The sequence below is a fragment of the Ranitomeya imitator genome, chromosome 5, assembly GCF_032444005.1.
Source record: "Ranitomeya imitator isolate aRanImi1 chromosome 5, aRanImi1.pri, whole genome shotgun sequence".
Classification (NCBI taxonomy): domain Eukaryota; kingdom Metazoa; phylum Chordata; class Amphibia; order Anura; family Dendrobatidae; genus Ranitomeya; species Ranitomeya imitator.
Genome location: NC_091286.1, coordinates 580,431,185 through 580,446,792, shown reverse-complemented (window position 1 = coordinate 580,446,792; position 15,608 = coordinate 580,431,185). Strand labels below are relative to the sequence as shown.

At 41.1% G+C, this 15,608-nt stretch overlaps 1 protein-coding gene across 1 annotated transcript in view; it reads right to left on the bottom strand.

The window, feature by feature from the left end:
- The window catches only part of LOC138680896 (uncharacterized), a 36,564-nt gene extending 31,202 nt beyond the window's left edge, over positions 1 to 5,362 (bottom strand). Inside the window, exons 1-7 of the mRNA XM_069768110.1 lie at positions 5,230 to 5,362; positions 4,905 to 5,107; positions 4,336 to 4,488; positions 3,984 to 4,132; positions 3,760 to 3,900; positions 3,162 to 3,301; positions 693 to 803 (exon numbers count right to left, since the gene is read on the bottom strand). Coding sequence (XP_069624211.1) covers positions 693 to 803; positions 3,162 to 3,301; positions 3,760 to 3,900; positions 3,984 to 4,132; positions 4,336 to 4,488; positions 4,905 to 5,084 — 874 coding nt within the window. The 5' untranslated portion in view covers positions 5,085 to 5,107; positions 5,230 to 5,362. The remainder of the gene's footprint in view (positions 1 to 692; positions 804 to 3,161; positions 3,302 to 3,759; positions 3,901 to 3,983; positions 4,133 to 4,335; positions 4,489 to 4,904; positions 5,108 to 5,229) is intronic.
- Positions 5,363 to 15,608: the final 10,246 nt, after the last annotated feature.

The following is a 15,608-nucleotide window of genomic DNA, read 5'->3' as shown; positions in this document are numbered from 1 at the left end:
TCAGGAGAAACTGGAAAACCCTGAATGAAAGTGCATGAAACCATCCCTCTTTAATATCTCTAATGTAGAGACATGATTTTTTTTTGTACCACAGGCAGCTCAAAAGCTGAAATCACCCTATGGTCTATAAAAAAAATTTCTGACAAACACATTCATGAATGATGAAAGCAAGAACTTAATGAAAATGGAGCAGCTTCAGACTCTCTAGGTTATGGCAGAAGCAGACAACTGTTTTCTCCACATCCGAGAACATCGATCCAATTTTGCTAATCATGATATGATCAGAGTGTGACCTGATATTCTCAAATTTGGAGATAAAAAAGGTTTCTCCATCCTCTCCATTCTGTCAGTCCATGAAAATCAGACCCATAGAGTTGAATGGGCGAGTGCCATACGATTCTCAGAGGCAAAACGTCCATGCTGCATTTTTTTCCCGTGACTGACATGTTTACGGCCCCATAGAATAACATGAGGACGAGTGCTATCCCATCAAAATAATGGATAGCACTCGTCCAAGTTATACGGTCTTCTGCATCTGCCCTTAGAGAAAAACATGGAGGCTCAGTCATATCACAGCTAGTAGTCCATGTCCATCTGGTCTAGCATCTCCATGTTCCTGTCCTCCATGTTCTCCCTGTGCTTATGTGGATTTTGTCCATAATCAGTTTTATGGTGATTGTAGACATATTTACCCCTTTTCTTGCGTTTCCTCTTGTCAGAACGTCTGTCGGGTGATGTTACGGAGTTTTCCATAGCTGCTGGCTCTCCTGAGATCATTGTATGAACACCAGATTGGTCTTGTGCTGTTCATGAAGCCCAGAACAGAAGGTTGTATTACATTAAAATACACAATTCACTTTGTGGTTTGTTTTCAACGTGTTCTAAATACTGATTACTAATACTATAGATGACAGATGTTATCAATGTTTTATAGAGGGGACAGTTCTTTTCTGGAAACCCCATCTATTGTGCGAAAAGTTCTGCCAAGTGAGGTAGCCCCTTGCTCGGCTGTTTATAGACTTGAATGGAAAGAGCACATACAAAACTGCAAAAAGTCACATATTGTGGCTTAAAAAGAACTTATTGTCTGTGGCTGCACGTTTTATTCAAGAAAACAATGGACAACAGCGAGCAAGTCATTTTACTAAATTATATTGATTAAAAAAAATGCCCAGAAGTGTCCCCAATGCAAGCCTAAAAAACACGATTTTCTAGAAAAATTCCAAACTTCTGGATTGTGACATCCCAGCATTAGGAGCAGGACCTCATCACCCTCTGTAGCCCCCTCACTGGAAAAGCTCAAAATTTCACTTATCACAGGATCTCATGCTTTTAGCTAAGCAGCATCCCTGTTGTAGTTAAAAGCACAAGATTTCAGAAAAATGCGCGAGATACCGTGCTTTGCCAATGGGGCACGCTGTGGAGGATAATGGGATCCCGCTCTGAATGCTGGGACAAAAAAACACATCATAAAAAGCAGACTCACCAAAACCTTGTCAGATGACAAATCCTCTAGGTTTTGGTGAGTCTGCTTTTTATGATGTGTTTTTTTGAGTTTCTCTATGTCAGCTGTTTGGATATTAGCGTAGGACTCACAAGTTTATGAGGACCCTTGACGTTGGGTTGCGAGCTTATCCATTTTGGCCAAAATTGTAACCAATACCTCATTTAATATATTATATGCATTAATTTTTTCATCTTTTTATTGCACTTTTTATCATTTTTGCAGGGTGCCGCAGGGCCCCTTTATGTTAGCTTGGTTTTTGTGTGGTGCATTTATATATAGTACTGAACGACCCGCCTGCTAATACTATGAGCGTGATCAATAGGTTGTCCAGACACTATGCACCACACCTATCTGTGTGAACAGGGTCTTATGCAAGCCTTATCTGTGTGCATTTTTGCTACTAGGCAGCCACCCCTCCATTATTTAGGTAAGTGGGTGGTTGTTCTCATCAGTAGCTTGCACCTGTGCTGCTCCAGCCTTTATCAGTGGGGGCCTGCTGCACCCTGCTAGTGCATTTGTTATCTGACAAGCTTTTGGTGAGTCTGCTTTTTATGATGTGTTTTTTTGAGTTTCTCTATGTTAGCTGAATGCTGGGACCCCACAACTTGGAAGTTTTTGTCAGATTTTTGCTAGAAAGTTAGGTCCTCTGGGATAGCATTAGGAGCACTTCTGGGCACTTTTTCAATTTAAAGTTACTTAGTAAAAAATCAACTTTCTTTGGTGGCCCACTTGTATCTTATGGGGATAGTTCCCTTTCAGAAAAATCTCTGCTATAAACTACAGTAGTTATAAAAAACAAACACACTGAATATAAGGTACTCATCCTCCCACCCCACACTCTTGGTCCGGAGTCAAAGCTCTTCCTTTCCGATGGTCCTTGCTTGCAGCGTAGACATCACGTAGCCCCAAGGAGGTTAAGTTTATTTTTTTTATAACAATGGCAGCTCAAAGCAGAAAGTTTTTTTTGATGAGGACAATCCATTAAATGGGTGGTAGATACTCTTCAAATATAATTTATACCAAAATTTATGACTTACTAACCAGAGTTACACATTTTACATTTTTCACTTGATAAAGACGCCGGTATCGCTTTGAAACGCGTTGTCAATAAAAAAAAACTTTTTCTCATCATCATTCCTGAAGAATTGATTTACTCCAGCAGCGCAGCCCACCTACATGTTCCTCCAACTGGATCCAATATCTCCACCAGCCATGGGGCAGCAGCAGATGTTTTTCTTCTTGACTACATAGGAGTTGTGTCTGTCACATCTTCACCAGGTATGTGTTACCAGCACTCTCCTACTCTCCCTCCATAGGAGATCCCCCTATTGTGCGCTCTGTTTCCCACTTCTACGTTTACTAATCAGATTGGCTAATGCTGTGCTATATTTTTGGAACATCTTGGCACATATTAGACATTTTACGCACGTGCCATTAATACATGTTGCTAATTTTCGTAGTCCTCTTAGCTATGCTTTGGTCAAAACTTCAAAGTAAGGTGGAAATATGATCCAAAACATATAATAAACGTGGTGCGTTAGGGGCCGCTATTTGCAATAAAATACTGGCCAATTTTCATTATTAACTGAATCATTCTGATGTTAAAACTCAAGATGACTCGACTCGTAATAGATAAAGAAAACTTCCATTTTACCTTCTAGAATCTGATGCGCCAGGCTGGATGCCTCTTCAGGTGACTTTTCTATTGCTTTTTTCTGGACATATTCTGCAATGGCAGTTATTAGATCCACTGCCCCAGAGCACTGCAAGTAGTTTCCAGTGAGATACAGTTCACTGCATGACAAAACATAGAGTCAACATGGCATAGATCCAATGGAATAATTTAAAACTCTAGAGTCTCGATGCAAAATTTCCAACAGGATTCCGAGCTACCATGGGTCTGTAATAATATTAGTATTTTCTTATGGTCAGGAGCCAATACAGACAGATGAGGGCCTCTGGGCGAGAATGATATATTGTCCCTTTGCAGTTCATCATCCTAATGCTCAATTCCACCTGATTTGGAGGTGGTAGTGGCTCCCTTACCACTTGTGTTCCTGTGTGGCTGAACAGGTTGCACCAAAGGTATGTCCGCCACCTACATATGGGCTAGAGGAACCTTTTGGACCCTCTAAAAGCTGTAAAGTGCTGCTGTAAAGTGCTGGATAAATAAATTGCTAATAAATAATCTGAAATAAACAATAAGATTGATACATGACACAATACATCAGCAAATCTTCCATAAAAATTACCTGATGGCCGATTCTGCCAAAAGGTTCCCCAGTACTGCTCCGCTAGGAGGACCAAGTTTGCAATAACATAGGCTCAGAGACACCAGCTTCACGTTACCTTCAAGACCTCGGATAAGACTCCGAATCCCTTCATCTTGAAATCTAAATAAATAATATAATGTGTTGTTACGCAGAAATGTGTTCATGGATCCTGTATGAACCGCAGGACATGATCATCATCTTACTCATTGTGATCCAGTGTTATGGATGTTAACTTGGTGTACTGAACTGCTTTCCCCAACCTCTCCATTGACCACACGTCAATCCCACAGTCTATAGCTTCCAGTTTTATAAATGGATATGACGTTCTCCCTCTTAATTCCAGTAGTATAGCCTGAATAAAGAAGAGAAATCATATCTCATAGGTTGTTAAAAAGATCAAAACTAGCCACTATTGAAAAGAAAATATAAAAGAAACCCATTGACAATTCTACCCATGTCGGACAATTCCATGAAGTCACGGCAATGGAAAATACAAGATTATAATATACCGGAAATGTTTGATTTTCCCCAAATACATGTAACCTACAAACGCACAAGACTGGCGACATCCTGGTTACTGAGAGGAACTCCCCATAAGCACAAGTCTGTGGCAAGCATATATCGCTCATCCCGTATAGTCATCAGTAGTGGTCTTAATAAAACTGGGGAGGAACCATTGGGGGAGGTCTCAGGACACGACAAGATGATCTGCAGGAAAATAAACCACAAGAAAGCCCCATTACCAATGTCAAATATCAGTCTTCACAATTTAAAATTAATTTAGCCAATTTAATAACAAATATCTAAAAAGCATACGTTTGAAATTATTGGATTGTCTAGTGTTGGCAGACAGAATTTTACTTTGTTAGTGAAATTTTTTTATTATATCTTTAAACACTATTGCATCGCAGTTTTAGGGTTTTTATGAAGAAATTTTCATTATCATTCCAAATATATGATTGTTTGATTTTCAGTTGAAAATGTAATTAATGTAAATAGTTCTACAGCGATAAGACTAATAGGCATGGTTGGATGTTGTCGATTACATCTGAAAATTGCAAAAGTAGATGATCTACTGTATTCTTTTATTCTTCATTATCAATGTCTCATTGTTCCAGGCTTACCTTGACATATTTGGATCCATCTTGGATACATTTTTTGAGGGTATGAGTGATGGTGGGGCTGACAAATGATTGATATTGCCCACAATGATGCTCGTATCTCTTCAGGAATTTCTTCAGAGCTGATGAATCTACTGCTTTAACTGCAGCCCCTTTCCCCTTCTTCTTGGTTTTTGAAGACATTGTGACTGTATCATGCCCTAAGACTGACCAAAATTGGAAATTTTATAACATGGGTGTACATTTTTTGATGGTTGGCATCTGGAAGGGCTGGAGAATAATTACATCTCTTTTACATGTCACAACCATTGTCCTCTCTGGGTCCTACCTCCAGATATTTAGGGCACAAGGCACCTTCTAGACTCTCTTGGACTCTCTTGATTTCTATGAGTTTCCAGGCACATTCAGCAGGGCCACTGAATTTGCAAACTCTTCAGAGAGTCTGGAAGATTTTCCTTTTTCTTGGGGGATGTTCCAAAAGAGTTGGCAAGTATGAATAACAAATAAAACATGAATGTTTCTGGTTTTGAGCGACATGTCAACAGCTCTAGGTTTCACTTAAAGATTAATTAGATTATAAGTCTATACAGTATTATACTTGTGACCAGGGTTGGACTGGCCCACAGGGGCCCAGGCACTTACACCTGCTGGCATACAGGGCCTGCAGCTGCCTAGGTCCCCCGCTGCGCTAGGGGCCCCAGCCAATGGTGTGTCGCTAATAGCGGCACACCCAGCTGCTATGGGGCCAGTGATTCAGGGGGGCATGCTGGTGCTAGCGGCGGAACAGCAGCTGGAGTCAGAAGCCTGTCCCTGCTGCTAAACAGAAATGAATATTCACGCTTCCCCACGCCCTTATGGGCGTGGAGAGGAGTGAATATTCATTTCACTTTAATAGCAGGCAGTGTTAGCCACAGGCTGAGGCTAACACTTCCTGCAGGGGAAGACATACTGCATGTAAAGCTGGTGCGGCTGCATCGGGGCCCCGGAGATGGGCCCCTGCAAGGTGGCTAACACTGAGGGAAATTGGCAGGCAGGGAGCGATCCCTGCAGCTCCGCTGCCTACAGGAGAAAATGGCAGCGGAAAGTAGCTGCAGGAATCCCATGCCGTATTGCTTCCTGCCCAGCGCTTCCTGTCTGACACAGCAGCGCAGCTGGATGACATCATTCAGTGCGCAGCTGTTTCAGAGAGAAAGCTGCCGGCGACAAAGATGCTGCCAGGATGTGCTGTGGCTGCGGGAAACATGCGCAGAGGTGAGAGGTGTTGTGTGTCTGTGTGCGTGTGTGTGAGAGTGGTGCGGTTCTGTGTGTGTGTGTGTGTGTGTGTGTGTGAGTGGTGCGGTGCTTTGTGTGTGTGTGTGTGGTGGTGTGTGTAGGTGAGAGTGGGGCTGTGTGTGTGTGTATTGGAGAGGGCAGTGATGTGGGTGATGGAGAGAGCAGTGATGGGGTGGTGGGGGAGAAGGCAATGTTGGTGGTGGTGGAAAAGATGGGGTGGTGGGGGAGGAAGCAATGTTGGTGGTGGTGGAAAAGATGATGGGGTGGTGGGGGAGGAGGCAATGATGGAGGTGGTGGCATTGGTAGTGATGGGTGGTGGGGGAGAAGGCAATGATAGTTGTGGTGGAAACGACAATGATGGTGGTGGGGAGAGGCAATGATGGCGGTGTTGGTATGGGCAATGAAGTGGTGGTGGGGGAGAAGGCAATGATGGAGAAGATGGAGAGGGCAATGATGGGAGTGGTGGGGGAGAAAGTAATGATAGAGGTGGTGGAAAGGGCAATGATGGAGGTGGTAGGGGAGAAGGCAATGATGGGGTGGTGGGGGAGATGGCAATGATGGTTGTGGTGGAAAGGACAATTATGGTAGTGGTGGAAAGGACAAAGATGGTAATGGGGAGGAGGCAATGATAGAGGTGGTGGAATAGACAATGATGGAGGTGGTGGGTGAGAAAGCATTGATTGAGGTGGTGGAAAGGGCAATGAGGGGTAGTGGGTGAGAAGGCAATGATGGAGGTGTTGATGAAGTGAAGGCAATGATGGAGGTGTTATATTCTATGAGGGGCCTACCCCAACTCCTGCTACATAATTAAGATGAGTACTACCTTATATTATACCCTGATATTAGCATGTTTTGCCACACAATTGGTGGTCTTGTATTTATTTCTATGTAGCTACATAGTGGGCCCCAAGAATGATTTTCTCTGGTGGGCCCAAAGTGCTCCAGTCCGACGCCGCTTGTGACATAGAAGCTATGTACAAAATGTCTACTAACTGCCTTTTACTTTATGTTTGGAATTAGCCAATCCTATCTGAACTCATAATAAATAGTATTTGTACTCAGCTGCCATCATTTACAGTTATTCTGATTAATGTTTAACTGCTCTAGTAGGATTTTCCAGACATTTTTTTAGTTTCCTTTGACAGCAAAAGCCATGGTCCATAATCGGCTTACAATACAGCAAAGGGATCTCATTGCTGGAAGTTAGCAGTCAGTAGAAGAGTACAACATTTTTTTCAAGGCATTAGCTATATCATGCAAAACTGTGAAGACAGTCATCAAGAAGTGGCTTAAAGTTGGCACAACAATGACATTACCTAAAACTGGATGTCCCTCAAAAATTGATATATTGTATATTTCGATGAGCTGCAACTTTGTTTTTCCAAACAATTTTATTAACATTTTCAACCAAAACAAGACATAGAGAGAGCAAGGTTAACATAAATGCAATGGCATGAAACATTCATGTAGCATAAAAGTAAAAATAGAATAAAATAAAATAACAAAACAATAAATAACAAAACAATAAATACAGTAAATTCTTATGGAACTTTGTACAGCTAAAAGTTGAAAGGGAAAAATCACAAGCAGGAGGCAGAGGAGACAGGCTGAAACTGCATCACATTAGATGCACTGGGGATTTTGCAGTGTAGTTAGATAGCAGCTCTATGTCACTGATTTATTACGTTTTTCTATTACATAGGAGTAAGAACATTGTGATGAGATTCTACTCCCTTTGCAAAGCAACTCTTATTTTATAGGCAATGTAGTCTGCCTTAGGTCTCATTCACATGTCCGTTTTTTTAACGGATACAACATGTACCCATTATTATTAGAGATGAGCGAACACTAAAATGCTCTGGTGCTCCTTGCTCGAACCGCACACTTCCTAATGCTCCAATGCTCATATCAAGTAACGAGTATATTGGGAGTCAATTGGAAATCTGAACATTCTTCCAGCAGACCCTATAAAGAGGTCTGGGAGCAGTGAAAATGTTGAAATGGATGGAAAAAGTGCTGAATGGAAGGAGAACAGGATGAGGAAAACCCCTGGAAGCATCTCTGACTCCCAGATCACTGCTGAGAACAATGGTGTCACACTTTTAGTCCACTTTAAGGACTGACAAAAAAACATTGGAGTTTCATGGAGTTTACATGAAAAAAAAAATGTTAACATTCTTTCCTGTATAATGGCTTTTATATAAGGCAAAATTTAAAAAGATTTTAAAAAAAAAATGAAAAAAAATGTTAAGTAAATCAAAATTGAAATTTGTAGTAAAAAATTTGAAATTGCAGTGCACCGTACATACTTGAGTATAAACCGAGTTTTTCAGCACATTTTTTTGTGCTGAAAACACCCCCCTTGGCTTATACTTGAGTGAGGGTCCCAGAAGATGGAGGGGGTGCCTTCTGCAGCTAAAGCCTGTGCCCGCTACTAAAGAGAAATGAATATTCACTGCGGTGGCACAGTAGTCGCAGCGGCCGTCTTCCTGCAGCAACCAGGCAGTCACTCGTGCCCGCTACTTAAGAGAAATGAATATTCACTTTTCTTCACTCCCATGATGTCCCTGCCATGTGCTGCTTACAAGCATAAATTAACTGCTTGCACCGGAACAAGACACTTCGAGGGAGCGCAGGGATGGTAAGTAGGATGGTTTTGTTTTGTTTTTAATGAGGAGCCATGCATACAAGGATAGGGAAGAGGAGCCATGCAGACCAGGATAGGGATGAAGAGGTATGCATACCAGGATAGGGATGAGGAGCCATGCAGACCAGGATGGGGACGAAGAGCCATGATGACCAGGATGGGGATGAAGCGCCATGCATACAAGGATAGTGATGAGGAGGCCATGCATACAAGGATAGGGATAAGGAGACATGCAGACCAGGATGGGGATGAAGCGTCATACATACAAAAATAGGGATGAAGAGCCATGCATACGCATACCAGGATGGGGATGTGGAGCCATGCATACCAGGATGGGGATGAAGAGCCATGCATTCAAGGATAAGGATGAGGAGCCATGCAGGCCAGGATAGAAATCAGGAGCCATGCAGACCAGGATAGGGATGAGGAGCCATGCAGACCAGGACAGGGATGAGGAGCCATGCAGACCAGGACAGGGATGAGGAGCCATACAGACCGGGATAGGGATGAGGGGACCATGCAGACCAGGATGGGTATAATGAGCCATGCATACCAGGATAGGGCTGAGGAGTCATGCATACACCCTTCAAGGCACCAAATATAGTGTCTCATTTAAATATTGTGAGCAAAGAAAAGTTCTGGTACTCCTACACTACTAAAAGTTATGCAGAGTGCAAAGCCTTCCACAAATTACAAGCAGGGTCACCTTGAAGGCAACAACTGAATGGTCTCATTAAAATATTAAGAAGGTGTACACTTGTAGCAGGCTAATTTTGGTGTTTTTTAGGTTGTATAGTATATATGACAATAATCAATTTTTTTGGCATCACTATTTTGTGAACTGTACCAGGCCAAGCATTTTTTTTAATTTTCAATCCGTCGTAATTTTACACAATGCACGTTAAACTGTATGCACGAATCATTGAATCCAAAAAATTTTGAAAGCTTTTTTTTTAGAATTTAATATACCAGCCAAATGTAATAAGAACTGTGTTACAGTTTATGGCTGAATCATTGAATCCATAAAAATTTTTGGAAGTTTTTTTGTGAGTTTAATATACCAGCGAAACATAACAGCAACCGCTTTACAGTGTATGGATGAATCCTGGAATCCACTAAAAGTTTTGGAAGGTTTTTTTGAGAGTTTACTTTACCTGCAAAATCTAACAAGAACTGTGTTACAGTGTATGGATAACTAATTGAATCCCTAAAAAGTTTTGGAAGGGTTTTTGAGTCTTTAATATACCAGTGAAATGTAACAAGAACAACTTTAAAGTGTACGGATGAATGCTTGAATCCATAACAAGTTTTGGAAGGTATTTTTTAAAGTTTAACATACCAGCGAAATGTGACAAGAAGAAAAATTTGACAACTTGTTTTGAAGGTTATACACCATCGAAACCTACCCAATAACATGTAATACTTTAAGGAAGAGCAATATAATGCTGAAAATTTTTGAAATTTTTTTTGGGAGGGTTAGATACCACCGAAATGTACCCAAGAAAATGTAATACTCCATGAATGAGCAATATAATACCAAAAAATGTTGAATTTTCTTGGGGGGGGGTAGATACCACCTAAATGTACCCAAGAACACGTAACAATTTATGGATGAACAATTTATTACAGATACATTTTTTAACTATTTTTTGTAGGGTTAGATAACACCGCAATGTACCCCATAGCACGTAATAGTATATGGATGTGTAATTGAATCCAGATAATTTTTTATATTCTTTTTTAGATAGTTATATATCACTGAAATTTTCCCCAAAGCACGTAATACTCTATAGATGTTTAATTGAATCCAGAAATATTTTTCTTCACTTTTTTGTAGTTTTACATACCACCGTAATACATTAATAACCGCATTCAACTGTAGGAATAACTAATTGAATCCAGAAAAATTTATTTAATGTAAATATTTTGAATGTCTAGCTGATGTACTTCTACACTCAAAGGCTTTGCAGAAAGTGAAAAGCTAGGAAAAAATTATAAAGAGGATCATCCATAGACCTCTGAAAGGCAACAACTGACAGGTCTCATTCAAATATTTTTAAAGTGTAGTTGCTGTACTCATACACTCATAAAGGTATTGCACAAAGTACAAAGCCAGGAAACAATTATAAGGAGGGTCATCCATATAATCTTGAAAGCACCAAGTGCCATGCCTCATAAAAAACGTTAACAATTTAGTGTAGTTTATGTACTCCTACACTCATAAAGGCTTGGCTCAAAATGCACAGCCAGGAAAACATTATAAGGAGGGTCATTCATACACCGTTGAAGTAAACAACTGGAAGGCCTCATTCAAATATTGAACATTAAAAAACATTTTATGTGCTGCTATCATCTGGTGGTGTGGAAAAGTGGGGCTAATCCAGGCTTTGTTAATTTTTATCAGAGTGAGCCTGTCAGCATTCTCTGTTGAAAAATGAAAGCGCCTGTCTTTTATGACCCCTCCTGGCAGTGCTAAAAACACGCTCAGACAAGATGGTAGAGGCTGGGCAGCACAACACCTCCAAGGCATAAAGGGACAGCTCCTGCCAGGTGTCCAGCTCTGAGAACCAATAGTTGAAGGTTGCAAAGGAATTAGGGAGTACGCTGGTTTGGTTGGCCAGGTATTGCTTGACCATCTTTAAAAACTTTTCCCTCCTTGTAAAAAATATTTGGTCTGCAGGCCCTGGATGCTGGAATGGTGTCATGAAATTGGCCCAGGCCTTTGACAGTGTTCTCCTGCCTCTGCTGAGTGTCTCCCTCACCTCTCCTCCTTGTTTGGGCAAGGAGGAAGCGTCTCCCCTGCTGCTAGCATTGTCTGATTTGATTTTTTTCAACATATTTTCAACAATAACCTGATATAGCAACTAGGGTTGAGCGAAACGGGTCGTTCATTTTCAAAAGTCGCCGACTTTTGGCAAAGTCGGGTTTCATGAAACCCAATCCGACCCCTGTGCGGGGTCGGCCATGCGGTACGCGACTTTCGCGCCAAAGTCGCGTTTCAATGACGCAAAAAGCGCCATTTCTCAGCCAATGAAGGTAAACGCAGAGTGTGGGCAGCGTGATGACATAGGTCCTGGTCCCCACCATCTTAGAGAAGGGCATTGCAGTGATTGGCTTGCTGTCTGCGGCGTCACAGGGGCTATAAAGGGGAGTTCCCGCCGACCGCCATGTTACTGCTGCTGATCTGAGCTTAGGGAGAGGTTGCTGCCGCTTTGTCAGAAGCAGGGATAGCGTTAGGCAGGGTCCATTAACCACCAAACCGCTTGTGCTGTAGTGATTTCCACTGCCCAACACCACCTTCGGTGTGCAGGGACAGTGGAAGCTACATTTTTTTTTTTTTCCCCCTCAGCGCTGTAGCTCATTGGGCTGCCCTAGAAGGCTCCCTGATAGCTGCATTGCTGTGTGTACGCCGCTGTGCAAACCAACTGCTTTTTTCAAAGCACAAATCCTCTTGTTCCTTCCTTTCTGCGCAGCTATCTTTTTGGTTTGTACACACTTTTTATTTAATTTGTGCATCAGTCCACTCCTTATTGCTGCCTGCCATACCTGGCTGAGATTACTGCAGGGAGATAGTAATTGAAGGACACTCCCTGTTTTTTTTTTTTTTTTTGTGGGAGATTAAGATTGACATTTCTGCTAGAGTGCCATCCCTGTCTGTGTCATCTCTCACTCAGTGGGCCATAGAAAGCCTATTTATTTTTTTGCTTGATTTGGGTTATAAAATCTACCTGAAAAAATCACTACATCAATAAGTGGGAGAAAAATATTGGCCTCAGGGCTTGTGTGCCACTCCTGACTCCTGTGTGCATCATCACTCACTCAGTGGGCCATGGAAAGGCCTTTTTTTTTTTTGTTGCTTTATTTGGGTTCTAAATTCTACCTGAAAAAATCAATAAATCAATCAGTGGGAGATTAATATTGGCCTTTGGGCTTGTGTGCCAGTCCTAAGCGTGCCATCTCTCTCTCTCAGATAGTGGGCCATAGAAAGCCTTTTTTTTTTTTTTTTTTTTATTGGGTTTATAAATTTTCCCTGGAAAAAAAAAAAAAAGTGGGAGATTAATATTGGCCTCTGGGCTTGTGTGCCAGTCCTGAGCGTGCCATCTCTCTCACAAATAGTGGGCCATAGAAAGCCTATTTATTTATTTTTTTTTGGTTTTATAAATTCTCCCTTAAAAAAAAAAGGGAGATTAATATTGGCCTTTGGGCTTGTGTGCCAGTCCTAAGCGTGCCATCTCTCTCTGTCTCTCAGATAGTGGGCCATAGAAAGCCTATTTATTATTTTTTTTATTGGGTTTATAAATTTTCCCTGGAACAAAAAAAAAAAAGTGGGAGATAAATATTGGCCTCTGGGCTTGTGTGCCACTCCTGACTCCTGTGTGCGTCATCTCTCACTCAGTGGGCCATAGAAAGCCTTTTTTTGTTTTATTTGTTTTCTAAATTCTCCCTGAAAAAATAATTTTATTTTATTTGGTTTCTAAATTCTTCCTGAAAAAATCATTTTATTCTATTTTTTTTTTTCCTAAAGTCTCCCTGAAAAAAACAAAAAAAAACAAATCAGTGGGAGATTAATATTGCCCTTTCTGCTTGTGTGCCAGTCTTGACTCCTGGGTGTGCCATCTCTCTCTCTCTCTCCAATTGTGGGCCATAGAAAGCCTATTATTTTTTTAGCTTGATTTGGGTTCCAAAATCTACCTGAAAAAATCACTACATCAATCAGTGGGAGATAAATATTGGCCTCTGGGCTTGTGTGCCACTCCTGACTCCTGTGTGCGTCATCTCTCACTCAGTGGGCCATAGAAAGCCTTTTTTTGTTTTATTTGTTTTCTAAATTCTCCCTGAAAAAATCATTTTATTTTATTTGGTTTCTAAATTCTTCCTGAAAAAATCATTTTATTCTATTTTTTTTCCTAAAGTCTCCCTGAAAAAAAAAAAAAAAAAACAAATCAGTGGGAGATTAATATTGCCCTTTCTGCTTGTGTGCCAGTCTTGACTCCTGGGTGTGCCATCTCTCTCTCTCTCTCCAATTGTGGGCCATAGAAAGCCTATTATTTTTTTAGCTTGATTTGGGTTCCAAAATCTACCTGAAAAAATCACTACATCAATCAGTGGGAGATAAATATTGGCCTCTGGGCTTGTGTGCCACTCCTGACTCCTGTGTGCGTCATCTCTCACTCAGTGGGCCATAGAAAGCCTTTTTTTGTTTTATTTGTTTTCTAAATTCTCCCTGAAAAAATCATTTTATTTTATTTGGTTTCTAAATTCTTCCTGAAAAAATCATTTTATTCTATTTTTTTTTTCCTAAAGTCTCCCTGAAAAAAAAACAAACAAAAACAAATCAGTGGGAGATTAATATTGCCCTTTCTGCTTGTGTGCCAGTCTTGACTCCTGGGTGTGCCATCTCTCTCTCTCTCTCCAATTGTGGGCCATAGAAAGCCTATTATTTTTTTAGCTTGATTTGGGTTCCAAAATCTACCTGAAAAAATCACTACATCAATCAGTGGGAGATAAATATTGGCCTCTGGGCTTGTGTGCCACTCCTGACTCCTGTGTGCGTCATCTCTCACTCAGTGGGCCATAGAAAGCCTTTTTTTGTTTTATTTGTTTTCTAAATTCTCCCTGAAAAAATCATTTTATTTTATTTGGTTTCTAAATTCTTCCTGAAAAAATCATTTTATTCTATTTTTTTTTTCCTAAAGTCTCCCTGAAAAAATACAAAAAAAAACAAATCAGTGGGAGATTAATATTGCCCTTTCTGCTTGTGTGCCAGTCTTGACTCCTGGGTGTGCCATCTCTCTCTCTCTCCAATTGTGGGCCATAGAAAGCCTATTATTTTTTTTAGCTTGATTTGGGTTCCAAAATCTACCTGAAAAAATCACTACATCAATCAGTGGGAGATAAATATTGGCCTCTGGGCTTGTGTGCCACTCCTGACTCCTGTGTGCGTCATCTCTCACTCAGTGGGCCATAGAAAGCCTTTTTTTGTTTTATTTGTTTTCTAAATTCTCCCTGAAAAAATCATTTTATTTTATTTGGTTTCTAAATTCTTCCTGAAAAAATCATTTTATTCTATTTTTTTTTTTTCCTAAAGTCTCCCTGAAAAAAAAAAAAAAAAATCAAATCAGTGGGAGATTAATATTTACATTTGTGCTTCAGTGACAGTCCTGCGTGTGTGGCATCTCTCTCATTTGTTGCCACCAACAACAGAGTGTGTAACATTGTGCCTGATTTTCGTTGTGGTCTCACTCACCTGTAAAGGGGTAGCTAAATCATACTGAAGTTATAGCTCACCGTGTAATTTGTGTGACAGCAACAAATACCGTTAGTTTGTTTACGTTTTTAAAACAATGAGGAAGTATGGTGGAAGAGGTCGTGGCCGGGGGCGTTCATTGTCAGCTGGTAATGAGGGTAGTGGTAGTGGTGGAGCATCAGCTGGTCGTGGGAAAAAAAATATTGCACCTAAGTCTGGAGCTGTGGAGCCAGGTTCGTCGTCTGGCTACACAAGGCCTCGAACGCTCCCTTTTCTGGGAGTAGGAAAACCGCTTTTAAAGCCGGAGCAGCAAGAGCAAGTTTTGGCTTATCTTGCTGACTCGGCCTCTAGCTCTTTTGCCTCCTCTCGTGAAACTGGTAAATGTCAAAGCAGCGCGTCGTTAGTGGATGTTCACGGTCAGGGACAAGTCGCTTCCTTGTCCTCTTCAGCAAAAACAACAACAGAGAAGAATGCAGCAGGCGACACAACGGGTTACTCCATGGAGCTCTTTACACATACCGTCCCTGGCTTAGAAAGTGAA